At 31.8% G+C, this 27,959-nt stretch overlaps 1 protein-coding gene across 17 annotated transcripts in view; it reads left to right on the top strand.

Moving 5' to 3' along the window:
- Positions 1-27,959, top strand: part of LOC148600095 (uncharacterized) — a 101,586-nt gene that overhangs the window by 12,812 nt on the left and 60,815 nt on the right. For all 17 annotated transcript variants that reach the window (XM_088559545.1, XM_088559550.1, XM_088559546.1 and 14 more), the window contains 18 exons: positions 1,156-1,208; positions 2,637-2,697; positions 3,425-3,577; positions 4,845-4,952; positions 6,079-6,177; positions 8,103-8,177; positions 10,026-10,092; positions 10,741-10,841; positions 11,705-11,770; positions 13,316-13,546; positions 14,471-14,553; positions 15,376-15,466; positions 16,554-16,622; positions 17,340-17,455; positions 22,089-22,155; positions 22,995-23,044; positions 24,852-25,072; positions 27,710-27,784. In XM_088559545.1, coding sequence (XP_088415671.1) covers positions 1,156-1,208; positions 2,637-2,697; positions 3,425-3,577; positions 4,845-4,952; positions 6,079-6,177; positions 8,103-8,177; positions 10,026-10,092; positions 10,741-10,841; positions 11,705-11,770; positions 13,316-13,546; positions 14,471-14,553; positions 15,376-15,466; positions 16,554-16,622; positions 17,340-17,455; positions 22,089-22,155; positions 22,995-23,044; positions 24,852-25,072; positions 27,710-27,784 — 1,786 coding nt within the window. The remainder of the gene's footprint in view (positions 1-1,155; positions 1,209-2,636; positions 2,698-3,424; positions 3,578-4,844; positions 4,953-6,078; positions 6,178-8,102; positions 8,178-10,025; positions 10,093-10,740; positions 10,842-11,704; positions 11,771-13,315; positions 13,547-14,470; positions 14,554-15,375; positions 15,467-16,553; positions 16,623-17,339; positions 17,456-22,088; positions 22,156-22,994; positions 23,045-24,851; positions 25,073-27,709; positions 27,785-27,959) is intronic.

Genomic DNA, 27,959 nt, shown 5'->3' with positions numbered 1-27,959 from the left:
TTCTTCTCTAAAACCATTTAAGATCATTGAATGAAAACAAGCATAATAGTTCTTTAGTGTATTGTGCTCAAAATGACTGTTGTGATTTTTAATCCGTGAATAGATATGGCTGCCTGTACTAAAAATGGAACATAGGGGTCAAAAGACAGGTTTTTGAAAAAAATTCAAAAATTGTTGTCTTGAGCAAAATTCTTGTTCAGGTCATGAAAAGGCTATCAAAAGCATTTCTTGCATTGACAATTTAGTTGATTTTAACTTAGCCTGTCTCATTCCTCAAGTTTTTCAAATAAGCAAATGGTTAACTAGGTGAGCGATTCAGGCTCTCTTGAGCCTCTAGTTATTTTTGTTATTAAGTTGCTTTTTAAGTCTATATGATGAAATGTATAATTATTCATTCCAGTCTGTCTGCTCTTAAGAGATAATCCATATTGAAAATCAAATCAAACAATTTCTATTTTATTTTAGTGTCATTTACTGAGTTATCTCCCTTAATTTTGAATTCTAAAATACATTCTGTATAATTTTTATCTCATAAAAGCAGGAGTTATATGAAAAACCACATGATAATTTCTGTTTACTATAACATTTTAAACAAAATTTCAAAAATAAAAATATATAGGCTTTCAAACCATGTATCATATTTTGCACGATTCTTAGCTGGAGTGCTACTTAAGTATCTGTAAGATTCAGGCAGTGGGTGAAACATGATATAAAAAACTAACAGTTTGAATGTTCAATTTCAATGACTATTTTTACCATCAAAATCAAGGAAAATAGCAATTGTTTTCCATATCACTTTGGTAAATTGAGGCATAATTTCATCGAAATGCACAAAAATATGAACATTTCATGGGCAGATAACTCTGCTAAAAATCTCATTTTTATAACTTACTGTTGAAAAATTTCTGAGCAAATCCAGTGATGCAGAGATTAAATATATTGGTCTTTTCACATTGAGAAAGCAACCATACGTGAAATTATATTATCAGATCAGTATGCATGTTTCTGATTTTTCCCATTTTACCTGATTTTTTTACAAAAACTTACACTAAATTATTGGTTTTCAACATGATCTCTTTTTGAATCTCTCTTTTCCATGTGAGATTCATATGTTTACAGTTTTATTTTAGTTTTTTGTACTTATTTCTATTACAGACCATGAAACAAACACACCACTTGCAGAACAGACATGAAAATTCTCTGAGATGGTAAATTGTTAACATATGCATGAAAGTGCCACACATGAAAATCATATAGTTTGCAACATATGATTATCATATGATTCAGGCAGTTTACATATGATTATCATATGTTTCCAAGTCAAAATAAAACATTTGAAAATCATATGTTCATTGCACATGGTAGAATCTCTCGGTGATGGATTTGGCTTCATATTTCAATAATTTTGGTTTTGAGTACAATCTATACAATTGAACTTTTGAATTTAGATCTTTCTATATATTTGATTCTAATGCTGACAATGAGAGGTTACTCCTTGAATATTTAAGTTTGAAACATATGATTGGTATTTTTGTATATGATAATCATACGATCATCATGCACATTATTATTGATGATTATCATATGGATCAGGCATCATATGATTATCATATGTTGCACATTTGGCTGTGGGGGCAGCATTTTTTTCTCATACATCTCTGGAATTTCTTAATATATTGACAAAAGCTATTTTTAGTTTTGTTAGATTGTTAGTCTGTTGATTAGGATTTTATTAGATCTCTGCAACATTAAATTTCTGATTGATTCAAAGAAGGTTTTCACCATTAGCAATGGCTTATAGTACATTTTGTTGAATATAAATGTATTTGAAAAAAGCTCATTACAGACCTGGCAAAATCATTTTTCAACCTGTCAGACATTTGGTCCGGCAACCTAACAAAATCTGCTGGACCGAACAATTATCTGCCAGACCAAAATCATTTCTCTGATGCAATTTAAATTTGCCTTGATTCGGACGCCATCTGTAAACTGGAATTTCCTGTTGAGGTGCATGTAATAAAAACTGGACATCTGGTCTGGAAATCACACAAATTTTACCGGACTGGCGGCTAAAAGTACTGGTGATGTCCGATGGTCTCACAAATTTCACCATGACAGTCATTATGAACACAAATTTGCAATATTTTATTGAAGGAATGTAGGACCTTCTACATCAGTTGCAAATCAAAAAGTGACTAGGGATACATATAGAAAATATTTCAATATCATAAATGCATAGCTATAGTTTTAGACATCACAAGTTAAATTCAGATCTCAAACTTTACTTTTTGAGTTTCAAAAATGTCTGATCTTCAACTTTATAAGATAAATATTTTTTCTTTTATTTCATGCTGGAAAATCTAAATATTTACTTTCATAAATTTAACTTTTCTTGTTTTGCAAAACTTGATCAACAAAGAATGATTCTCTAATTCTCCTCTAGATGACATCTTCTTTTTTAGACATTTCTATCCCGATATATTCAGAACTTTAAACACTTTAACCTAAACTTAAAAATATTTATGTGTTCAATAAACTTTTTTAAGGTTTATTTATTAAGAATAAAAGGGGGGATGTTTGATTATATACTTTTTTTTTCTTCTAAAATCTAATTAGAACTATGACATGTATTGTAGTTGTTGTTTCTATAAAGACAGAGAATATTTCATAACTGGTGGAGGAGATGGAGCAGTGAAGGTAAATTTGATATTTAAAAGTTTCTAATGCTTTCCCCGTCTGTCTGTCTGTCACTTTATGAAATTTTGTCCCCATTTTGGTACATAATTTGTTGGGTTTTTTTTGTTGTTGCTTTTTTTTTCAGTTTTTCCTATGCTTGTTTTTTTGTCTGTCTTTTCATATATCTTGTAATTATGTGTTGGCTTTGTAGGATTTACTTGCTTTTGATGAAGCATAGGTTTTCAAACAAAACAGCTGAGAAGAAACAGAGAAATTTTGTGTGTCAAATATTGTATTGCACGCTGAAAAGTGTAATAAATATCACATAACATAGACATAACAATACATGTCAATAACATCAATGTGCTCGTGTTGTTACTTATTGCTATATATTCTCAACATTAGATACAGATGTATGAAGCAAAATTGTGCTGCTACTTGGAAAAGTACTTGAGGAGTACATGTACTTCTCAGTGAGATTACCTACAGTTATAGTTATATTTGATACAGTACTTGTATTGCACTACCATGCAACTTAGATTTTATCTTGTTTGCAGTATGGAAAAATCTTGATTTTTATATGCTTTTAAAAGAAAAAATATATTTATATTTGGTACATGAATTTTGCCTTAACTTGTGCACTGTGTCTTTCCTTTTAGGTTGTAAGAAACAATATTAACATTTCATATTTATAGGAGAGGGTATGCTTAACACAACAACACGTCCAACCTCTTATGTTTATTTCCAGGTATGGAATGCTGTTGTATTTACTCAGGTACATGTATTCCATGGTCACCGCAGTGCCATTACAGGGCTACAGACACATAAGATAGATCCTCTGTTGTTTTCATCCTCATTAGATGGAAGTGTTCAGATCTGGAGAATGGATAACTTTTCTAAGGTAGGATTATTATAGGTTTGATGACAAGTGAAAGTTAAGTAGCTGTCTCTGTAAAAATCATGCAAAATCTGAAAAATGTGATACATTCCAAAAAAGGCTACATATTTTTATTTTTGTAATTAGGTTGTTTTATGGGTCTATACCATGAAATGTGAAATTATTTATTCAAATCTGCCTGCTCTTAGGAGATAATCCACATTAAAAATCCAGTAGATTCTATTGTATTGGAGTGCCATTTACAGAGTTATCTCCCTTAATTTTGAAATCTACAGTGCATTCTATATAATTTTTATATCCTAAGAGCATGTGCTATATGAAAAACCACATGTTAGTTTCTGTTTACTATGACATTTCAAAGAAAATATCAAAAATAAAAATATGTAGGCTTTTTACCCATGAATCACATTTTACATGATCCTTAGCTGGAGTGCTACTTAAATATCACAAAATATCAACTCAAGTTATCTGATTTCAACATCATAAGAAACAAGGCATGATGAGTTTGTTATGAAGGAGAAATTAAATGAAGTGAGTTGGTATTTTGTGGGATGGTATGGTTAGCTTTGTGATTGACTACTGTTTGTCTGTCTGTCTGTCTGTTGCTAAGTGAAGTTTAAATATATTGTTCAAATATGTATATTTAAAAGCAGGTTTTTATCATGGATTCAGTGCTTTACTTGGCGATAATGTTGTAATTGTTTAAGTAGCAGTCTTTCTGAAAATCAGACAGAAGGTGATTCATGTATGTCAAAAACCCACCAAATTCAGTTTTATTAGTTGTTAGAAACAGTCTCTGATCACATAACCAGTCTTAGTTTTTTCATTTGGTTGTTGCTCTTTTGTGATAAAAATTATATAGATTGTACATAAAATTTGTACTTTGAAAGAGTTATGGTTCTTGACTTGGTTCCATTTGGTTGATTTTATTGGGAGATGAAAGTATGATTTTCTCAAAAATGCAAATCTGAATACTGAAATGATTATTGTTTTGTTAATATATAGCATATGTAAACTGAAAAACCATTATTTGTTTGGTGGGTTTTTCAACACCAAATTGAATCACTTCACCATTGTCAGTGTCTGAATTTTATAAAGACTTAAAATGAAACACTTAACTTCGAAGTTCTTGAAGTGTTTTTAATATTGATTTACAATTTTGTTCAGTTGTAAAAAAGATCTAAGTGAGCAGATATGTTTTATAAGATTTTTAATCATTTAATTTTGTGTGATTAAACCAAATGTTTACTTAAAATGATTTACAATATAGTTTATGAGGCTGGATCTAGCAGAGAAGATTTATTCCATGAAGTTGTTGAATGAAGAAGAATTTTACTGTCAAACAGAAACACAGATCAAAGTTTATAGCCTTAATCAGGTCAGTATCACTTGGTCTGTCCATCTGTCTGTCTGTTTGTCAATCTGAATTTAATTGCAATAATCTTGGCTTCCAATGTATGAATTGATTTAAAATTTTGTATGTTCTTTGATTTAAATTATAATATCACCAAAAAATTTAAAAAAAAAAAAAAAAAAATAATGGGCACTAGTCATGCAAGCCAGTGTAAAATGCAAAGGATGTTTACCTTACCGGTGCACCTAATCTATTCTCCAAGTCTTTAGCAAGATCATAAGTAACAGTGCTTTCATGATCTGAGACCTAACTGGTACTTTTCAATTGGTTCTAGGTTTCTAGGTTGCTCTTATCTTTAACGTATTTGTGTTTTCTTTTGTTTCATGAATGTTACATGTTGATTTTATCTCTGTTTTGTTTGTCCTTGACCTTTCGGTTTTTTATACACCGTCAAAAGACGGGGACATATTATGGTATATCATTGTCCATCTGTCCATCGTCAACACTTCGGACAATAACTCAAAAACACTTTATGAAACTTTGGTGAATTGTTCATATTTATTGAGGTAAGCTCCCTTTTGATTTTTATAAATTTCAGATTTATTATTTCTGTGTTAGGAATTTTTATATTTAGAAAAGGGAGATTTTCAAGTTTTTGCACAAGAACTTGAACTCAAAAACACTTTCACTAACTTTTATGAAATTTAGGTGGGATCATATCTATTGAAGTAATGTCCCTTCCGATTTGTATAAATATATGTGCCTTAATAGACATAAAAGGTACTTGGTAACCTTGTCAGAAAAGTGTGTTTTGAACAAGATAGAAATGTATGGGTGAAAAATCAAGGCAATAAACTTAGTAAAACTTGAGGTAGCCTTGATAGTGCCAAATGTTTTGTGCATTTTTTATTTACTTGTGGCTTTTTTTTTTTTGAGGAGGGTGTGGGTAGGGGTAGGGTATTTGACAGGACTTACAGTATTTCTAGTTGGTCATATAAATTCATTAAAACCATAGGCCAAGTTAAAAAGGCAAGGGTGTATCATGCACTTAAAGCACAGCTCTTTATTATACTATTTGAAAAGTAGAGATTTTGACAGTTTTTGTCCTTGATTCCATAGTCTCTGCTTTATAATTTAGTATTTTTTGTAGTTCTACAATTTGTTTGCTCCTGTTGAGTCATCTGTATACAAACTACAGTTATGCCAGGGGTCACAAGGTCAGCCAAGCAGGATTATAGCCTCAACAGAGGTAAGTTCATGTAAACATAAGGTGTTATGGGTCATAGGTCAACGTAGCAGGATATGGATCAAGGTATGTTTACATGGTAAACTTAGCAGAATTATAGCCTCCATGGTAGTAAGTTTATAAAATGATTCATAGAGTCACTAAATACAGGTCAGTTTACCTCCATTGAGGTAAGTTCATGTAATGGGGTCAAGGGTCATAGGTTAATCTAGCAGAATGATAGCATTCACTGAGGTAAGTTTAGACAATGATGCTGGGTCAGATCCAGGATTTAAAGTTGAAAGGGATGTAAACAAAATTTTTGAAGAGCAAAGAGCAGGGAATTGAATTATCTTTATCAAAGAAAATGGAAAAATGAAGAAAGAGAGAATTTGGAAGTCATATTTCTGGAGGCCTCCTCTTCTACTTTTGCATTTGATTATGTAAAGATATGCTGAAGGTTTTTATATGCCCATCTTTCAACAACATATTCTTTGTGTGCATTTGATTTTCGGTTCTTGTTAATCCACACAAAAATACAAAGATGTACTTTCAGGAATTTTGAAATATCTTTATTGTGTCTCCCCCCACATTGATGTGAAGATGTAATGTTTTTGCCTTGTACGTCTGTCTGTCTGTCCCTCACACTTTAGTAAATGCCGCTTCTCAGAAAGTACTGCACCAAATTTTATGACACTTTTTAGGTAGTTAGGACATGATTTTTGTGCATATTACCAGAAAATTAGGATCCACTGAGTTTTGCGGGTTTGAAATTCAGCACAGTGGGAGGTATACATTTTTGAAGCCATTGCTGTATGACTTTTTTTAATACCATTTGATTGGTAATTTTTGCAGAACAAAATTTTTGAGGTACAGTGAAACCTCTTTAAATTATTTCAGTTTAGAAAGAAGTTTGATTTACGCAAGGTTAAAAACACATTAAAATTTATAAAAAGGGACTTAAAAAAGTGTCTGGTTTAGACAGGTTTTGGGATTATTCGGGGTTTGATTTAGACAGGTTTTGGATTATTCAGGGTTCAGTTTAGACAGGTTTTTGTATTACTCAAGGTTCAGTTTAAACAGGTTTCACTGTATGTTAATTTTGTTGAAACTAATTCTGTGGTCTGTAGGGTACATAGAAAAGGTGTAGGGGCATTAAGCCTGAAATATGGCCTAAAAGTATCAACTGTGTACTAAAGAGATAAACATTTTTCAAGACATAGTAATATAGTTGAAAACTTATGTTTTCACTTTCAACTATAAAAAATAATCAAGTAACTAATATTCTAGTGTAAATTAAAAGAATGTAATCCAGGGACAAAGACCAGACATGGAAAACTGACAAACACAAAAAAGAACATAAAATAACCAAAATGATACATACAAAGTAACAAAAGTAAATGAGGAACTTGGACTCCACTAAAAACTGGGAGCATCAACCAGGTGCACTGGTAAGGTAAGCATCCTTTTCTAGAAACACCCGCCAGTTGTTCATAAAGTGGAGTAGAGCAAAGAGGAAAGGAAATCTATGATATGTTGAACAAATTAGTTTCCATGGTGCAGATGGATACATCATTATAACAAATGATGAATATTTCAGCTAAATATGAGGATGTTTCTTTGGTTGCTAAGAAGCTGATCTCTTAGTACAGGGATTTTTGGAAATTTTTATGCTTTCCAAATTGTTTTGATTCAAGAGCTCAACTTTGAACACTTGAAGATGAAGTTTCAATTGTATTTTGGACATTGAAGAGAACTTTTTGTCCCTCCTCCTTTGTCATTAATTACAAGCTACTTAAAGTAACACAGAACAAACACATACTACAAAAAAAACGAAATGAACAAAAAACATGCACAAAGAAACAAAACTAAATGAGCAACCCAGACGCCAAAATTATATTGCTGCAAAAATTTCCAGTTAACAGTATTCTATTCTTTTGTACTTACAGGATGGGTCAGTGCGATTATTCTCACCTGTAACAGGAGCATCCCTGACCATCATCTATCCTATGCCTACATTTCAAGTAAGTATCATTAAAAATTAAAAATGGCCTATCTAAGGGAAGTTCTAAGATTTGGACCCAGGTTGGCTTTGAGGTTTGACCCCCTTTTTCTGTAAAAAAAAATGGAAAATACAGTTGAACCTTGTTAAGCCATAGTCGAAGGGATCAGGCAAAATTGTTTGAGTCATCCGAGGTTCGAGTCATCTGGTTTGAGTCATCCAAGGTTTGAGTCATCCGAGGTCGAGTATAACCCAGAAATAGTTTGGTCAATGATTGTTTCTGTATCTACATCATTTGTTGTGCTTGTACATGTAAATGTACTTCACTTTACAGGGTACTATGTGATTTTTTGCATTTTCAAATCGTAAGATGTTTTTTTGTGTGTTGTATATAATGTTTGTTTGTTTGTTTGTTGGGGTTTAACGTCCGAGCAGCAATATTTCAGCTATATTCAGACAATGAACATGAAATTGACCATAAAATGAACATGAAATGAAAAAAAAAAAAAAAAAAGGATGGGTCACAAGGATAATAGGGTTGACAAATTTTGATTGCCACTGGAAAACGTGGGGATGGGTAAGGTCGGGCAATTTAGCCTCCTGTGGCGGAGCCCTATGGTTCCTACTCCGGGAGAATACCACAGTAGGGTTCTTTAACGTGCGAGGAATGTGACATCTTTCCCAACACGGTGCACCACTATGGTTTGCGGTCAGGTTTTCCGTATTATAGCCTGACAACCCCAGCATGTAACACGCCAGGGGTACCCCATTCCACCACCTGGGGCACACATCCCAGTTGCTCTGTGGGCAGAGTGCCTAGCCCCCCGGCTAGGTTTCTGAGCACTATTTAGTCGCCTTTTACGACAAGCTTAGCGCTGCTGCAGGCCTATTCTTTTAACACCCGGACCTGCACAGGGCTTGTATATAATGAACAGCACCAAGTGTTTTAGGGAAATTACCTTTTTTATTTTTACTATATTGAAAACGTCATATGTCCATAACATGTTGCTTTGTATGACTCACAATCAGGAGTATCGTCAAACCATGTGCTCTACATTACTAAGATAAAATTTCAGATTCACTAGTGAAACGAATGTAGTCATTGAAATACACTTACTATCTGTCAATTTGATGTTTTGTTCAATGTTTAGATACCATTACAGTTCATCTTAATTTTTTTTTTAATTTTCAAAATATCCAAAAATGTCAATGTTAGTGTGAATTCAAATGTTTGATTAATGAAATTTCTTTCTTTTTTCGTACACACACTATTTTGGATTAATTAAATACACAAATCAAGCCATAAAGACCATAAACATAATAATTAAAAAAAGCAACGCTAATTGTCAAAAAAAAACACACTTCCATCATCGTTTGTAATAAAGCAATCAGTTTTCTACTAATTAGTTGACTTCGAGACATAAGTGTTAATTAACCTCGAAGTCCTATCAAGGGGGCTGATTTAAAACCTCGAGTTATGAGAGATTTAGATTCATTGGAGTTCGAGTCATCCGAGTTAAAATTGTATTGGAGTAAGGGAAGTTTTGCAGAGACTTCAAATTATTCAAGGTTTTGACTCATCGGAATTCCACACATCAAGGTTCAACTGTAAGTTTAATTTGTGCATTAATTATCTACCCAGTAGTAGCTTATAACTTGCTTTTTTTTGCTGCCTCCCCTGTGTTAGAATTTATTAATCTTTGACATAATTGGTTGTACATGTCCAGGATGTAACACATTCATCTCATACACAGGATTTTCTAGGTCTGGCCTAGACTCTTTCAGAAACTATCATGTAAAACACATTGTTGATTATGATATCTCGATGTTTGATTTTTTTGTTTGCTTTTTTGCTTTTTCTTTTTTGTAGGTCCTGTCCTGTTTTGCCTATAGCCGTGAGAAGAACCAACTTCATTCAGTTTTACAGCATGGAGAAAGTAAGGAATAAATGTTTGTTTCAAAATTCGTCATTTCATAATGATTTTCAGAATTTCAGTGGACCATTCCAATTTTAGTTTTTTTGCTCTTTTTGACATAATCAACCATGTTGGTATTCAAATGATCAAGATAACAGATGTGAAAAAAAGAGGGAGTATACTCTTTTGGTTATGTTTGTCCACAAGGATTTCAAAATATTCTGGCACCTGACAATACTGTAAACATATAAATCTTTATGGTTGCTGATTTTCACAAATTGTGTCAATTGAACATGTTAATTTGTATCAATTTTGGCAGTTTCAAACAAATGATTTGCCTGTACTGTAGGATTCCAAAATAAGGGAAGTAACTCTGTAAATGACACTGAAACACAATAGAAACAATTGGATTTTCAATGTGAATAATTTCCTAAGAGCAGAGAGATGGGAATGAATAATTATACATTTTATCATGATAACCTGTCAAGCAACTTAACAACAAAAATAGAAATGAGTAGCCTTTTTTATGGTGTGTCACATATTACAGAATTTGCATGATTCTTACATGGACTACTACTTAATAGATGAAAAAATTCTCAATAACTTTTGTTGTTGTCATCCTATATGTTCTGTTCTTGAAATTTAAAAGTTTTCATTGTTTATTTTCAGTATTGATATTTAACTGCGGTACCAATCCTTGTCGAGCTGTTGAACGATGGATTCCTCAGAATAATGATGAGGAAGTTTCACAGATTGTACAGTTAACTCTTGTAAGTCTGAAATATTGTACAACTAACACTGGTAGATTTGATCTATTGTAAATCTGACAGATTGAAAATTAATACTTGATAGTTTTTAAATGTTGTTCCGTTAACACTTGTAAGTCTGACATATTGTACAATTAACACTTAATAGTCTGAAATGTTGTTCAATTAACATCTTATAGTTTAAAATGTTGTTTAATTAACACTTAGATGTCTGACAGATTGTATAATTATATGTACAGTTAACACTCATGAGTATAACAGATTGTACAATTTTAAAAAAGTTGTAATTCAGATATTGTACATAAACAATTGCAAGTCTGAAATATTTCCCTATGAACGCTTGTAGGCTGACATATTGTACATTTGTTTAGCAAGTATTGCAAATGCATAGATTTCGAGAGAAGAAAAAAAACTTTACATATTGTTGAACTGAAATATTCTACATGTATAGGATATCATATGAAGATGTCCATATTAAATTTGTGTTGAAATCCAACTTAATTTTTCTATGGTAAATTTTTTTATGCAAATTCAAAGATTTTGAGAAAGATTGTGAGATTTACAAATAAAGTTCAAATCTCCACAACCTCCATATGCATACTTTAATGCCATGAGCAAAACAGTTAATTTAATTCAATTATCTGTCCAAAAAAAATGTTAAATTATCAGTATTTACAGGTCAGGTTACCTCCATTGAGGTAAGTTCATGTAATGGGGTCAAGGGTCATAGGTTAATCTAGCAGAAATTGTTAAACTAGCTGGAAATTAGAGAAAATGTTTATGTTATGATTAATTAATTTTCTTCTGAAGATATCAATTATTGTGATTTATTTTTAATTCTAATCCTTACCTAATTATAATTTCAGGAATACCAGAAAGATGAGGCCATGATAACAGATACCATAATTCTTGGAGGTCTTGCCAATGGCCAGGTCTGTATCCAGGAAAAACATGACATGTTTTTCATATGTTTAGCACACACATGTGAAACACATGAAAAACCCAATTTTAGAATAACCAGAGTTGGAAATAGTAGCCTGTCTGCCAGCCCGAGACTGCTGGGCTGACTAATTTTAGAAAGAAAATTATGGAGCCATATAGTAAATATATTGAAAAATTGTATTCAGGGTTGGCTAGAATTTGATTTGAGTTTCCTAACCTGGAATAACCTACTGTAAAATATGTGAATCATGATAGTGACAGTTTTTCCTTATGATTTCTTAATTCAGAATTGTTAATATTTACAGATTCTCAGTAGGTGCGAGAACACAATTAATTCCCCTGGTTTTCGTTGTATATAGTTCCAACTTTGGTAGTAGGTACCTTCCATATTTTTTCATATTTTTACTGGAAACTTATTTTGCTAAGTTTTGCCTCTAATTGGTAGAAAATAGTTAAAAATTACATGCGATTTTTTTTTCATTAATCAATTCTGACTAAAAGTTGTGATTTGGTTCAGTGGACGAAGGTTAAAATTTAGGACTTTTAACTCAGTTCATTTGTCATGTTTACCCCATCTCCGGGTTATATGTATTAATTTCAGAAAATGATGGTAAAATTTTCTACAATTTATATATAAAATTCTGTTTGTACATATCTTTAGGCCAGAGAAGTTTTATTGACAGTTTGTGCCGGTGGAATTTTTGAAATCTGCTTAAATGTGTATATTGAAATGCACTTATTTGTGGTCTCGTGCCATCAGACAGACACAGAGTAGTATCAACAAATTCTGATTGCAAATTAAGGATGTTCACTGCTCAGATTAAGAATAACAAGGATTTCAAAAAGTTGTGAAATCATTTAAGATCTTCCATGCTGAGAACAACATAAATAGATAAAACTGTTTTGTCTGTGTGCTGTTTTTGAAATAATGAAACATTTGAAATTTTGGTGGGAAAAGTATTTCTCCTTGATTTCAATAGGTTTTGCCTTTAAAAGCTTAAGGAAACATGTTTAAATCAATAAATATTATATCAATAAAAAGACTTTCAGATGCTGATCATAAAATGCAAGATAAAATTGACCACCATTGTTCAAAATCAATTTCATGGATCCTATTTTAATATTGAGGGCTTTTTTTTCTTTGAAATTTCAACTTCTACATGACTTCTCTGTGGATTTGTGTAAAGGGAGATAATCCAACTTGAAAATTCACATGTATATACAGAGGTATACTTTTGTGACTGCTTACAATTTTTTTTTTCTTTAATTGCTTGACATCTTTCAAAAATCTGTTATCAATGAAGTTGTGATGGGCAATAGTAATGTTATTGTCCTCCATTTTTTATAACATCTTTGTAAGCATGCTAGAATTGACATTGTTCGATGGATTGTGATTCAAATTAAAACACACTTATTCAACTTATAAAAACCTGAATGCCTTTTGAGTTTAATGTCAAAAGTCAATGTTACAGAGTCAGATTTTACAAAGGTTTACGGCGCCTCAGTTGCCCTTAATTCAGTTAATTATTTTACAGATTTCTTTATTAGATGCATCTAAATGTGTCATGGTAAAAAATCTACAAGCTCACATAGGGAACATCACTTGTATGGAAACTGGTACTGACATTGGAGAAACTGGATTCAAACTTATGGAAACCAGTAGAAAACTGGCCACAGGTGGTGCTGATGGGGTCATCAGAGTCTGGGAGCTCAGTGTCAATGAAGGGATACTCTATGATAATATTGTGTTTCAAATGATGGTGAAGGTAGGATAAAAGAACAATCATTATACAGTTATTGGCTTTGACATAATTCACTATCTTGATCAGTTAGGATTTTTTTTTTCTTGCTTTAAAACAGAATTCTTTTTCAAATCTGGATTTAACCTTATCGTTTTCTTCTGATTTTGCCGATTTCAGCTTTTTTTATGCATTGTAAAATTGTGTCTGCATTTATCAAACCGAATAATGTTATATCCTACCTATCATAGACAGGATAAATATAACATTTTTCAGGGTTGATAAATCATGATTGTGACTAATACTAGTAGTACAAGAAGGATATTGTCCAATTATAATCACAAAGCAATTGTAGTGGTGAGTAAAAAGTCTGGATCCAAATGACAACTAAAATAAAAATCCAGTTTACCAAAATTTCATCATAGGTTACCTCATTTTATTATTTGTACCCCCATTTAATGGGTGGATGGTATATCAGAATCACCTTGTCTGTCCATGCAAACTTTTCATCACAATTTTCTCAGCTCCCAATGTAGACATGATTTTTTTTCCGTTTTAAAATGGCATTCCTCTTTTTCAAATCTGGTATTTGATACCACCATTCTTTTTTATTGTATGCTTACTTTGGATTTCAGCAATTTACGCTCTATTTGCTGGTTCCATAAAGCCATGTCTTCCAATGGAAGGAATTTATTTCGAATTTTGTTTGTGGCTGCATATAGATAGGACATAAGTTGTTAGGAATTTTGGTAGCTGTCTGATGTAAAATTCCTGTACAAGTTAGGGTATTCAACTATATTTACTTGTATATGGAATCATTTTTGGTAAAATTTAAGCTAGAACTAATGCAATGACATATTTTAAATGAAAATAAAAACATAAATTAATAATTTGATGAAATGTACAAGAAAAAAATTCTCTGAAAAAATGATTTTTGCTATTTTTTTCAAGATACCTTGTGTTGGTATGCCAAAACACATCAGTATGTATGAGAATACACTCAGTGTGTCCACATCAGACAAGGCTGACAGAGGGTAAGTTGGGGAGAGAGAAAGATAAAATGAATGAAAAAAGGGGGAGAGAGTTTGTCTGTCTAAAGGTTTTTCAAAAATATCTGATAGCTTAGAGGGACTTAAATAATTTTTGTAGGATGTTTGTTTTTCAGAAGGAATCTCCCTTTGCATATTTCAGAGTTTAAAAACAAACCAGATGAGAACGTTGTATGGTATACTTTTAAACAGCAGTTCACTTCACTTGAGATTACCGGTTTTGCAATGTTTTTTTATATTTTCTCTACATCTAACATAGCTGCCTGAGATGCACAGAAAGGATATGGGCTTCTTTCCTTTATCATATTATCCCATATCTGTAATCTACATAGTTAAGGGTAAGTTTTTGTAAGAATCAGGCAAAGTGGGAAAAATCAGCAACATGCATGTCAAAAACCCACTGATCTGACAAAATAAACTCAATCAAGGATCCTTTCTGTATTTAAAAAGACCAATATTTGATCTCTACGTTACTAGGTTTGATTAGAATTTGTTCAATAGATTGGTAGAAAAATGAGGGATTTGAATGAGTTATCTGCTCTTGAAATGTTCATTTTAGTGCATATCAATGAAATCATAACTCAATTGAAAAGGAAAATCTAGCATTTTTTCCCTTGATTCTGATAATACAAATAGTCAAATTAAACTTTAGAAGTGGTGGTTTTTTTTTCATACAATGTTTCACCCACTGCCTGATTCTTATAAAGACTGATGACAATTTATACACAAAAATGCCCATTAAAAAAAGAATATTGAATGCTGGTCCTTCAAAATAGCCATAAAATAAACCCTTATATTTTTTTACAGAAAATTACACATGTATAGAATGGATGGTGTTGATAAAGAGATACAGATCACCACGCTACAACATCCTAATGATGAAGATCACACAGGAATGGTATGACAAAATTACAACCACCATTTATTGAGATATTCCTACAGTAAGGGACATAACTCTTAAAATCAGTGATATGTTTGTATCATATTCAATTTCACCAAAGCCTTTCAAGCTTTCATTTGAAACAGAATAAAATAAATCCAAGTTACTTCGATGCTTACATGAGGTTGATATAAAATGTTGAATACAAACATTCCTATGACTTGTAAGAGTTGTGTCCCTTACCTTAGGTCTCCCTCCTTAATTCATATATTTTTTTTCTAGTTAAGGCTTTACTGTAAAAGTATTGATTTCCACTATTTTCACTGTTAACATAAAAGCATGAAAAATAGTACTCTCAGCAAATATGTTCACTTGACATAATTTGTGAAATTTAGTAACCATGGAGATTAATACATCTTGTATGTCTACAGTAATCCAAAATTTGTAATGATGACCTCAGGGCATCATTTTCTCTTCTAGCTGTCCCTATGTCATTTTGCTACAGGGGACAATACTTCAAGTTAAACTTACCAGATGTGATTCTGGAATCCAAATAAGATGTCACCTCTCACATTGGCAAAACACAATCCATGCATGGGCTCACCAAACCTCATTTCTCTGATCAGCTGATTGTTGCGATTCCATATCTATCCTTTTAAACATTGAAAAGGAGTTGGTATGGTGAGAACAAAATTTTGCCTCAAATTCAAAGTCTACCTGAAATTGCTTTAATGATGTTTTTCCAACTCTTTAAGGTGTTTTATAGTTGATTTTTTTTTGGTTGATCATATACAGTCATATATGCCCTTCAAACTTAGCTGAAATTGGAAAAATCTGTCAAAAAGGCTGGAAAACACTAGAATTAGTGCAGTTCTTTGCACTTTTAGTAATGGGCACATGCATGTTATTTTTATGCTTCATATATTTTGTGTATAATTGTCAGTTGTGTCAACTTGTGTGAAAATATCTTGAGTGAACAAATGTGTGGCCATGTCCATTCCATTCAAAAACCATCTTAAAAATTGCAGAAATATTAAAAGTTTAAGGTTTTTGACACAACAGAAACATTTGCACATCCTTAATTTCTATATTATCTTGTTTCTAGATAACAGCCATTGACAAATGTCCATTACTGGGGTTGTTTGCTACAGCTAGTGAGGATGGCTTTATCAAGGTATGAAATAAAATATTAGTTTCACTCTTCAACTATGAAATAGGAATACTCATAGGAAGAGTGTCCTTCAAACATTGATCATAGGGATATAGAGAAAGTGTCTATCATATATTGACCATAGAGCTATAGAGGAAGTGTCAATTGGCATTGACCACATGTACAGGAATACAGGAAAGTGTACATTAGTAATTTACCACTGGGAAAGTGTCAATCACACATTGGCCACAGGAATGTAGGTAAAGTGTCCATCACACATTGATCACAGGGATGTAGGGAAAGTGTCCATCGCACATTGATCACAGGGGTGTAGAGAAAGTGTCCATCACACATTGATAAGAGGGATATACGGAAAGTGTCCACCACACATTGATCACAAGGATGTGGGGAAATACTAATTCTATACCTACCCCAGGCTTATAAGGAAATGCATTTTAAACCCTTTAATTTTATTTCCTGCAGTAAAGGGTTCTTGTCCTGTGTATAACATCTTGAATTGATTTTTTCCGCATTTTAGTGGAATTCCACTATTCCAAATCCATATTTTACTGTTCTTTTTACCGTATTTTATGATTGTACGAAAAAATTTTTTTTAATGTATATTAACTTCCAATTTTGTCAATTTCCGCTTCGTTTGTTGACCTCATAAAATAATCCCTGAACATCTAAAAATAATGGTTAAAAATGAGTCCACGTATAGTCACTGGCATTTTTTTTTAGATATGGAATCGCCACAATCAGCTGATCAGAGAAATGAGTTTTGGTGAGCCCATGCATGGATTGTGTTTTGCCAATGTGAGAGGTGACATCTTATTTGGATTCCAGAATCACATCTGGTAAGTTTAACTTGAAGTATTGTCCCCTGTAGCAAAATGTCATAGGGACTTAGAAATGGTTTGAATATGTCTTTTAAAGATACTTTTTTGGATGCAACCCCTGATGGACTTGTAGTAGTATTTTATTTTAGTCTGAAAGGGTAGTTTGACATTATTTGTACTGAGTCATTATCTCACTGGAATTTTATATTAGGCCCTTTTCATTATTTTAGTCATGTAAATAGGTCATGCAGTGGATGTAATATTTTTCTGTTGCTATGTTTATTCAGTATAATGGTTGCTAAGCAGTAACTATGATGATTTTTATTTTAGAAAATGTCATTCTTCATTACAACATGTATATCTGACAATACATTTCCACTTGTCAAGAAAAAAAGTGATTTACAGGTGTGGCCAAAAACAGGTCTTGCTACCTTACTCCTTTTCAGTTACTTGCCGATGTTAAGTGTAATTGGTTTTTCAGGATTAACTCCCTTCTTTGATATCATTTCATTCTTTAGTAAAGCTTTGTCTGTGGAGAGAAAGTGCTCTTTAAATAATGAAATTTTATAGATAAGAAAATTTACAATGTGATTAAGTGTATTTAAAAATGTGTCATTCAGAAAATATGTAGTATTTGCACTTCAATGAAAAATTTTGTTTACTGTAAATAGTCCTTTGTTTTTAAATCTGATAAGTTTACGATCTTTAATTAAATGATTCTTTTGATCATAATCGTGATAAGCATGATTGACAGGCCTTAATCAGTCAAATCATTCTTATCATGTCAACAATCTTGATTGAGGTTAAATGATAGTATATTTATAAATGCATCTCATATTTCATTAGTTGGTTGTGATATGTTTTATACAGTCAAACCTGTATTTTTGTTTTTATTACATCTGTCTTTTAATGGATGTGGCACAGGACTTGAAATGCAAAAAAAGGGGTTGGGTGGATTATCATTTGTAATTTTGCAAATGTGCTGTTCTCTTACAATGTGCTTGAGTAAGATTTATTTATGCAAGTGAATCACCTAAACAAAGGCAAAATGACTCATGTTAAGTTCTGCAAAAGTAGCTTTATTTGAAAATGGCATGAATTACATTTGAAATTAATGTAATTCCAATATGAAATTCAGTTTCCAAATGAAAGAGAAATTACTTATCTGCTCAGTTAAGTTGAACTTTATGCACTTAAATTTGTGTAAACAAATTTTTGTGTAATATTAAATTTTTTTTTGACATCTTTTGTCAGCATTTTAAAGAGGGTGTTATTATTATACAAATATTACAGGTCATACCCTTTACCAGAGCCAGGGTTGAAAATTTTCTGTTAATTTCCATCATTATTGATATATATTGAAACATGGTCTGAACAGTCTGACTATTGAGTTATCCCAGTTACAGTAACTTATTGGGAATTACCTTAACAATCATAATTATTGATTGGAATTTTGACCCTGCTTGATAGAAATAATCTTAATTCTTACAATCATCTGTAACAATATTTTAAGGTGAAAGATCAAGGTCAATGACACTTGAACAGTTATGTCCATCAGATGCTCTACCTTGTGGTGACCTCACATGATAGGTTGTGACACTATATATAGAATAGTAGCAATACCCATTATTTGGGAATTTTTATGTTTAATTTGCCCCTTGCCCAGGGGTGGGGGAATGACCAATAACAGCATGAACACCCCCTTTTATTTTTTTTTAAATATCTCCATGGTTCCACACCAGAAAACTGAAAGTAATGATGTCTTTAATTTACCCTCATATATCTTTATATAACATGAAATTATTGCTACAATCTAATAAAATGATATTTTATGATTTCATTACACAAAGGAGAGATTTTACTATAGGTGCATGCAATACAAGTTTCATTTTACAGTAGGAATTTGTTCAGGGTGGGTACTTAGTTATTTTATAAGTAATGGATATTATAACAGATCGTTTGATTAGTGGTGTATATTAAATGAGGTACTCCCTATTTGGTTAATACAATATTAGCCTATTTGTTTTAATATCATAAATTTGCTGGATAAAACATATAGTTGTTTTCATTTGGGTTTAGAACTAAAATAAAAAGGTAAGATTTTTGTGAAAATTTATTATTTTTTTTTTTGCTTTGCAATAATATTTAAGGAAGTGGACCTAGGATAAGGGACACAACTCTTATAAATCATTGAAATGTTCGTATTTAGCATTTTACATCAGCTTGATATGCTTTGGTAAAATTGAATGTAATACAGACATATCACTGACTTTTTTCATTGTTTCTCAAAATATTTGTCTGTGTAGTTTCGACTTCCTTAAGCCAATTACAGTTGCAGATTTTTCCATAGAATTTAATTTTTAGAGAGTGTTTAAATTTTGGGGTTGGATGACCAAACTACAAAGGCTATGAAAATTTGTATCCCATTATTCTACCAAAATTTTAAGTAGGGGTTAGTTTGTACCCAAATAGCCCCTAGTTCTTTTGAAGGAAAAAAAAATGTGTAAGATATCAAGTTTTTTTCTGCCATTTTTTACACAACTCAATAACACTTTGTTCGACTTAAAAAAAAAGTGTATTTCTGTTTTATGAAAACATGGCATGTTAAAGTATACTTATTATTTTTCTTTACATTGAAAATAGACACCAATAAATATTGTAATTGGAAAAGAATTCATATAAATTCAGCTATTTCATGAGAATCATGTTGATCAACATTATATTGTAATTATACGTTTTCCGAAGAGAAAAAGTTTGATATTCATATAAATTTTGAAAACAAATGTTTTCCTATGTTTTTATGCTGCCCACTTGAAAAAAACATGAGGTATATAATGACCATGCTTCCTGTCTAAGTCTGTCCGTCCATATATCTGTCATTCCATCCATTATTTTTTTTTCTTTCATCTGTCCTTGGAATTTGATGAGACTTTCACAAATTTTATTATCATACATTTTCATAGTGCACCTAATTCTGAATGATTTTTTGGGGTTTCGTGATGCAAAGCATGGACTGTGTCATTGGTTGACCTGGGGGACCATCTTCTAATCCACAACTCTTCTAAAACCAAGCATTGGAATTAGATTAAACTTTCTTTATCACATGATGCCCATGTGCTCCTCTTATTTTGTTTTTCTGAGTTTTTTGGGGTTGCCTGTTTTATGGAGGGAAGCGGGAGGTGTCACTCACTCTTTTTCTGGTTAATGCACAGAAACATGTCTTTTATACAGGTTATTAACATATGTTTCCATATATTTTTAAACAGATAAAAACTAGAGGTTTTTTCAGTTACAAAGAAACAAATATTAATGTCTTTTATTGTATATTACTTATCACACAGTAGATACAAAGGTAAGGTGCATGCATTGTTGTTGCTTTATGATAGAGGGTCTATCTAGTTGTTTTAGCTTTTTGTAGAATCTAATTTCAGTGCAAAATCTTTCTGCTAACAATTGTAGAAAACCTTTTGAATATTGATACCTTACAGATTATTCTTTTTTTTCTAAAAAGAACAAATTTGTCATGTGTGTGCTTTGTAAGAGCTGATGACTAGACATCCAGGCACATTATGCTAGTTCATTTAATGTTTTGACATTATTTGTTTTTATGATTTTGAAAGAATATTCACAATCACAGCTAGACTGCTGAGTGATTTAAGTTGCTCTCTAGGTAAATTCTGCCTTACATTATACTATATGTCCTACTTTATTATAACAGAACATGTACATGATCTTTTGGACACTTTCTTTCAACATTCAAGTTTGAATAGTTGTAAATCACTCAGAAGCCTGGCTAGATTTGTATTGAAATCAGTACATGTATTGCTCTACATGCTCTGTAAGTCTCGTTCCTGTTTCATTTTCCTTACCGAAATTTCTGATATAGAACGTATTGAAATCAGATTCAAGACCAGTCTGCATTTTATTGTTTGCTTCTGGGATCTTGAAATGCTGTATTACAATGTAAAATCTTCTATTTTATGTGTTTCACTTTTATCATGTGGAAATAGATATTTGTCATTTTTATAGGTATTTTTACATGAAAATGTGTTTTGCTTTTATATACTGACCCCAACAAATCTTTATGCATCTGAATGGTAGACTAGGACCCATTCTCATGAAACCACCGAGTCACATGACGAGACTTACAAACCGTATTTCATATTGCCATAAAGCAAATGAAGTCAGCATTCACATTGAAATTGACTGCCATACCTCATTTGTCTGTTTGTCATAGGTTTTTAAGCAGAACTCCTCAGAAAGTACTGCACCAAATTTTATGAAATTCTGCAGGTAGTTAGGGCACATTATATAGTGCATATTACCAAGAATTTATGATCAATTAAATTTTGTGGAGTTGTACTTCTTTGAAATTTGGAATGGGGTAGACATGTGTTTTTGAAGGCAAAACAAATTTTACTTTTCAGAATTTTTATTAATTTCATGAAACCAAGGTCTCCTAATGCTTTTGCACTTGGTTGATTTGTTGAAAAAGTAAATGAAGATAAAGACTGAAGCAGTGTTTTATCATGGTCTTTCTTCTTTTTATCAAAACCATTCCACTAATAAACTGTTTCCCAATATTTGAGAAAGTAAATAAAGATAAAAATTGATGCTGTGTTTTTATCATGTTCTTTCTTCTTTTCATTAGTACCATTCCACTAACAAGCTATTTCCCGAAAAACTACCTTGAAAGGATAACAAGACAGGAATTTAAGGTGAGAAAAGAAGTACTCCAACGAAGAACCATGCAAAATGTGATTCATGGTTGGAAAGCCTACATATTTTTATTTTTGATATTTTGTTTAAATTGTTATAGTTAACAGAAATTAGCATGCAGCTTTTCATATAACCCTTGTTCTTTGGAGATAAAGAATAAGATATATAGAATGTACTGTAGAATTCAAAATCATGGGAGATAATTCTGTAATTGACACCAAAATACAATAGAAACTACTGGATTTTCAATGTGAATAATCTCCTAAGAGCAGACAGATTGGAATGAATGATTATACATTTCTTCATATAAACCTATAAAGCAACTTAATAACAAAAATAAAAATATGTAGCCTTTTTTGGGGAGTATTGCATATTGCAGAATTTGCATGATTCTTAGCTGGAGTACTGCTTAATTTTGATTATATTTGGTAAGAATGGCTACACAAATGAATATTGTTCATATGATTTTTTTGTAAATGGAGCTTCCTGTAAAATGCACATGCACATTCAAATTCCTGCTCAGTATGTTGAATAGTGCTAAGCAGGGTCTGTTTCCTTGATCAAACTTTGACTTCCTGAAGTGCATGAAATACCCTAATAGGACATTCAACTGCAATCAGTTGATCAATCAATCATTCAATTCTTAGTGATAGTTCTACTAGGAAATATATGGTGGTAAGTTATTATATCCATGTAAAATTCTTAGTGAAGAATCTAATTGAAATTTGAATTTGCTGTTGTTCTGCCAGTCATGTTAGCATTTATGAATTAATTAATTTTATGTAATGATTTTAATTTTGTTTATATGCAAAATCTTTTTTTTTTTTTCATATTTCAGGATGAAACCAGAGAGTTGCCTTTAGCTTACAACCATAAGATAAAACCTTGGTAAGTTATGTGTGGAAAGGTGAAAGGTGAAAGATGGAAGGTGGTTGAAATCTTGTGTAATTTTTTTTTATGTTTTGACCATTGGTTACATATGTTTAGACCAGAGACGTGGTAAAAAAGTGATAAGCATATGACCAATGTCAGAAACGTTTGACGGTGTTTTTTGCAACATCATAGATAAATATTAACAAATTTACAGACATTACAAAGGAATTTTACCCCAATGCAGTCACCATTTCATGCTGTATCTATTAAATAATATGAAGACACTGGTCCTATTAGAGTCAAAGTAAATCACAGTAACTCTTGTTTTACGACGGGCTTGCCATTTGTATCGCATTGTTTTACCCCTGGCGATATCGAGGGATTAAATAACAACATAAACTGCCAGCCCGTGGTAATACAAGATAAATTGGAGATTCCATGTTTTAATTCTTAAGTAGCACTCCAGCTAAGGATCATGCAAAATGTGATTCATGGGTAAAAAGCCTACTTATTTTTATTTTTGATATTTTGTTTGAAATGTCATAGTAAACAGAAATAAACAGGTGGTTTTTCATGTAACCCATGCTCTTAGGAGATAAAAATTATGTAGAATGCACTGTAGATTTCAAAATTAAGGGAGATAACTCTGTAAATGGCGGACAAATACAATAGAATCTACTGTAAATGTCAATTATCTCCTAAGAGCAGGCAGATTTGAATGAACAATTACACATTTCATAGTATAGACCCATAAAACAACTTAATTACAAAAATAAAAATATGTAGCCTTTTTTTGGGGTGTATCACATTTTTCAGATTTTGCGTGATTCTTACAAAGACAGCTACTTAAAGTGAAAAAGTTACTGGTAAATAGTTACTTGTGCACCATTGTGATTGTTGTTTCTTGTTTAAAAGATAATATTGAGTAACTTATAGATATGTCAATAATTTATACAGTCCTTGAACCAATCTGCTCAATGATTTGACGGATCAATGACCGTTGACTGATTGATCGCTTATGGATTGTTGACTGGTGACCGATCTGATCACAGTTTTGTTATGTAAAATGACATAAGATCTGTTTTAAATAAAACAAATGTAAAATAAAAGTATAAATTGATGTTTAAATCTATTACATTATGTAAATATTTGTGCAAAATTGACAGAGAAAACAACAAAAACGTAAAATACATTGACCACTCTGCGGTCATGTGATGCAATCACCAGTTAAACTGATCAGTTTGATGGATCGATGACTGATCGGAAACTGATCGGTTGCACGGATCGGTTCAGGTATTGTACTCCAGCTCATTATACCCTCTGCCAACAAAGTATGGGGGTATATAGGAATCACCCAGTTTGTATGTATGTCTGGTCATCTGGTTACTTTTCTTGTGTGCCCAACTACTTCATAACTGCTCATTGGATTTAGATATAATTTTATAAGAAGGTTAGGCATCATATGTAGGTGTGCAATAATGTGCAGCGTACTCTGAAGGGAGGTAATTGAAGTTAAGGGTGCTATACTTAACATTTGACTCCATTTGAGGAGGTTATTTTCTTTGTTAGCTTAATAACAGTATTTATTTGTTTTTGATAACTGTAAAATAGATAGAAGGATCATTAAAAAATTCAATTTGCATTTCTTGTATCATCTCCTCACTGTCTTTTTTTTTAAAATAAAGTTACCATGTTTTGAATTTTAACATCAGGTCTCTTTATTTACTTAACTGATATTACATGTAATAATTTTAGGTTTGATCCAAAAAAGGTTCCAAATAAGTTTTCTATAAAATATAATTATGATGTGTAATTATTTCAGGTTTGATCCCAACAAGGTCCCCAAGTTTTCTGTATCGTTGGATAGACGTACAGAAGAAAAGAAGGCTGCAGAAGATGTCAAAGTTCTAGACAACAGAGGGTCTTTTCCAAGGGAAGTAACTCTTATCGAAGATTTTGATGATGAAGAACATTTACAGAATATAGAGGACCATATTTTATTGTCAGATCGTATTGCTTCGCCAGCTATTGCCAGAAAAACAGGTATTGTATGATAGTTGGATACAAGATATAATGTTTTTTTTTTCCTTGGGAATCTCTGATATCAAAATGAAAAAGAATAGACTATAAATAAATTTCAGTTGATTTTTACTTTTGGTTTAAGCACAAGTTAAGATATTAGGCATAAAATACTTATTCTAATGCAACTTTCATTGTAGTTTTAAATTTCATTGATTATGATATCAATTTTTTTTGGGGTATCAATTTTGCCAATTTTCTATAAATTTGCAGATGTTATTTCAAAAGTTTATAATTAGAATTAAAAAATAAATTACAGAAACTCCATTTTAACATGGTCTTAACATGAGCTGACTATTTATGCCGCATTATTTTACCCCGAGTGACAGCAAGGGGTAAAATATCGGCATAAATGGTCAGCCGTGTTAAAACAATGATAAATTGGTAGTTTCCGTGATTTATTTTGATTCTAAAAGGACAGTAATGTACTTTTTTACATTTTCGTGACCTATTATGGTCATCTTAGACGTGCCATATTTTTCCATATTTGGCTGTACACTTTACGCTAGCTATGTCAGTTGAAATGGTCATTAGTGAAACTTTGCTTTGTATTTTTTATAATGAAGTAAAGGGCAGATTAAGTAAAACGATGTTAGATATGGCAATAGTAATTGCATTATAAGGTCACAGTGTTCACACGTGGACAGGTACAATTTTGTATTCATTGACCAGTGTTACAATCTAGGATTCCTATTTCCCGTCACCCGGGTCAAGTGAAATTTGGGTCAGGTAAAGTAAGGTACTTAGTTACACTTTTCCGTGGCAAGTCACCTAGGTGCTTGTTTATTTTAATGTAATTAGAAATCATTTAAATTGTCTTTTATGTCCATTATGTTTTTAATCCATTATTTACACCTCCTGATTGATGATAATCTAGTTTTTACAACAATAAATATGATTGACATATTTATGACCCGAAGGCTTAAAATAGAATTTGGGAAGACCTGTTTTTACCTGGATGAGGCAAAATTCTCTATGCAGTAAACCGAAATGCACCTGCAAGGCCTATGCAAATAAGCGATTTTTTCCCTAATAGAATAATAGGAAATGGTTTTGTGCAGGAGAAAATTGTGCTAATAACCGAAATATGCAATAAAGCGATATGCGATTAAGTGGAGTTGACTGTATAACTTTTCTAAAACATTAAGTTTAATATCTTCATTAAATATGAATTTGATGTTCATTCACGATACAGAAATGAATGAAAACAGCTGACATACATCAGAATGTTAAAAGTTTACGAGATTAAAGTGGACAGTAATTTACACACACACAAGCCACACCAAATAAGTCTCAAGCTGCTCATATGGTAATCGAAAATCGACCACGGTTGTGATCTCAAAGCCTGTTAAGGACGTCAGAATTTCGGAAGTAACAGATTTATTGGAAGTTTGCATTGGAATGGAATGGACAATTTATTGTCGTCAATCTTGATTTGATGGCTGCAAATAATCCATTTACTGTCTGCTAACTTATTTCCAGTAAACTAAATTTACAAAATTAAATAGCTGTTTTTGTAACAATCATGCAAAATCTGAAAAAATGTGATACACCCCAAAAAAGGCTACATATTTTTATTTTTGTAATTAAGTTGTTTCATGGGTCTATACTATGAAATGTGTAATTATTCATTCAAATCTGCTTGCTCTTAGGAGATAATCCACATTGAAAATCCAGTAGATTCTATTGCGCCATTTGCAGAGTTATCTCCCTTAATATCGAAATCTACAGTGCATTCTATACAATTTTAATCTCCTAAGAGCACGGGTTATATGAAAAACCATAAGTTACTTTCTGTTTACTATGACATTTCAAACAAAATATCAAAAATAAAAATATGTAGGCTTTTACCCATGAATCACATTTTGCATGATCCTTAGCTGGAGTGCTACTTAAGAATTAAAACATGGAATCTCCATTTTATCTTGTATTACCACGGGCTGGCAGTTTGATTGACCTTTCTTTATCTTCAAAAACAACACAGTTATCTCCTTAGTTACATACTTATACATACATGAATTGAACTTAGATTTGAGAAATAAAAAGGCACCACTTTTGTGAGATTGGACCTATATTCTAAAATCTAAACGTATTTCTTAAACTTATACGGGTAGATTGACTATGAGACCAGTAGTTATCATGCAACCTAAAATAATCATGAAATAGAGTTGCAAATGAAAAAATATGAAACTAAATTCATATATAAAATTTTATTAAGTGTGCAACAGGATAAAACGAGTAATACTGTGTCACAAACAATATGTGCTGTACGCCATTCATGTTATCCCTTGCACATTGGAGGGGGGAGACTCCTACAAAATAAATGACAAATTAATAATCTCCCACTTAAAAATGTATGATTTGTGGGTGATTTTTGGTTAAAATAACTATATTTTCTGTGAAAAATATTAATTAATTGAATTTTTACTTTTAATAAAATTGCTATTACATAAAAAATCTCCCATATTAGAGAGTGTTAATGGAGGAGAATCTCCCACATGAACTGTTGAAAGGTTGACAAGTGTGGTATGTTTTATCATGCAGTGGTTAAATACTCCACACCCAAAAAATTAATCTTTTTCTTGCTCTTTCATATTGTAGTTGTAAAATTTGCTAGTGATAATAAATCCAGACCATCAACAGCTGGTGAGGGAGATATTGAAGAGGAGGCAAAGGGTATGAAATATTTGGTGCAATTTTATTTTAGATATCAGACTATTGAAATAAAAGAAGAAATCATAAACCTTTTACTTCATATCCCCATTCATTGAGTAGGTGGTAAATTTGAATCACCTTGTCTGTCCATCCGTTCAAATTCTGTTGCAACTATCTCAGCTCTCAATGAATAGGT

Source organism: Perna viridis, chromosome 13 (genome assembly GCF_037379345.1).
Source record: "Perna viridis isolate PV_CMFRI_1.1 ecotype Kerala chromosome 13, ASM3737934v1, whole genome shotgun sequence".
NCBI classification, from domain to species: Eukaryota; Metazoa; Mollusca; class Bivalvia; order Mytilida; family Mytilidae; genus Perna; species Perna viridis.
Note: the sequence above shows the minus strand (reverse complement) of the source record. Positions and strands in the feature narration are given on the sequence as shown.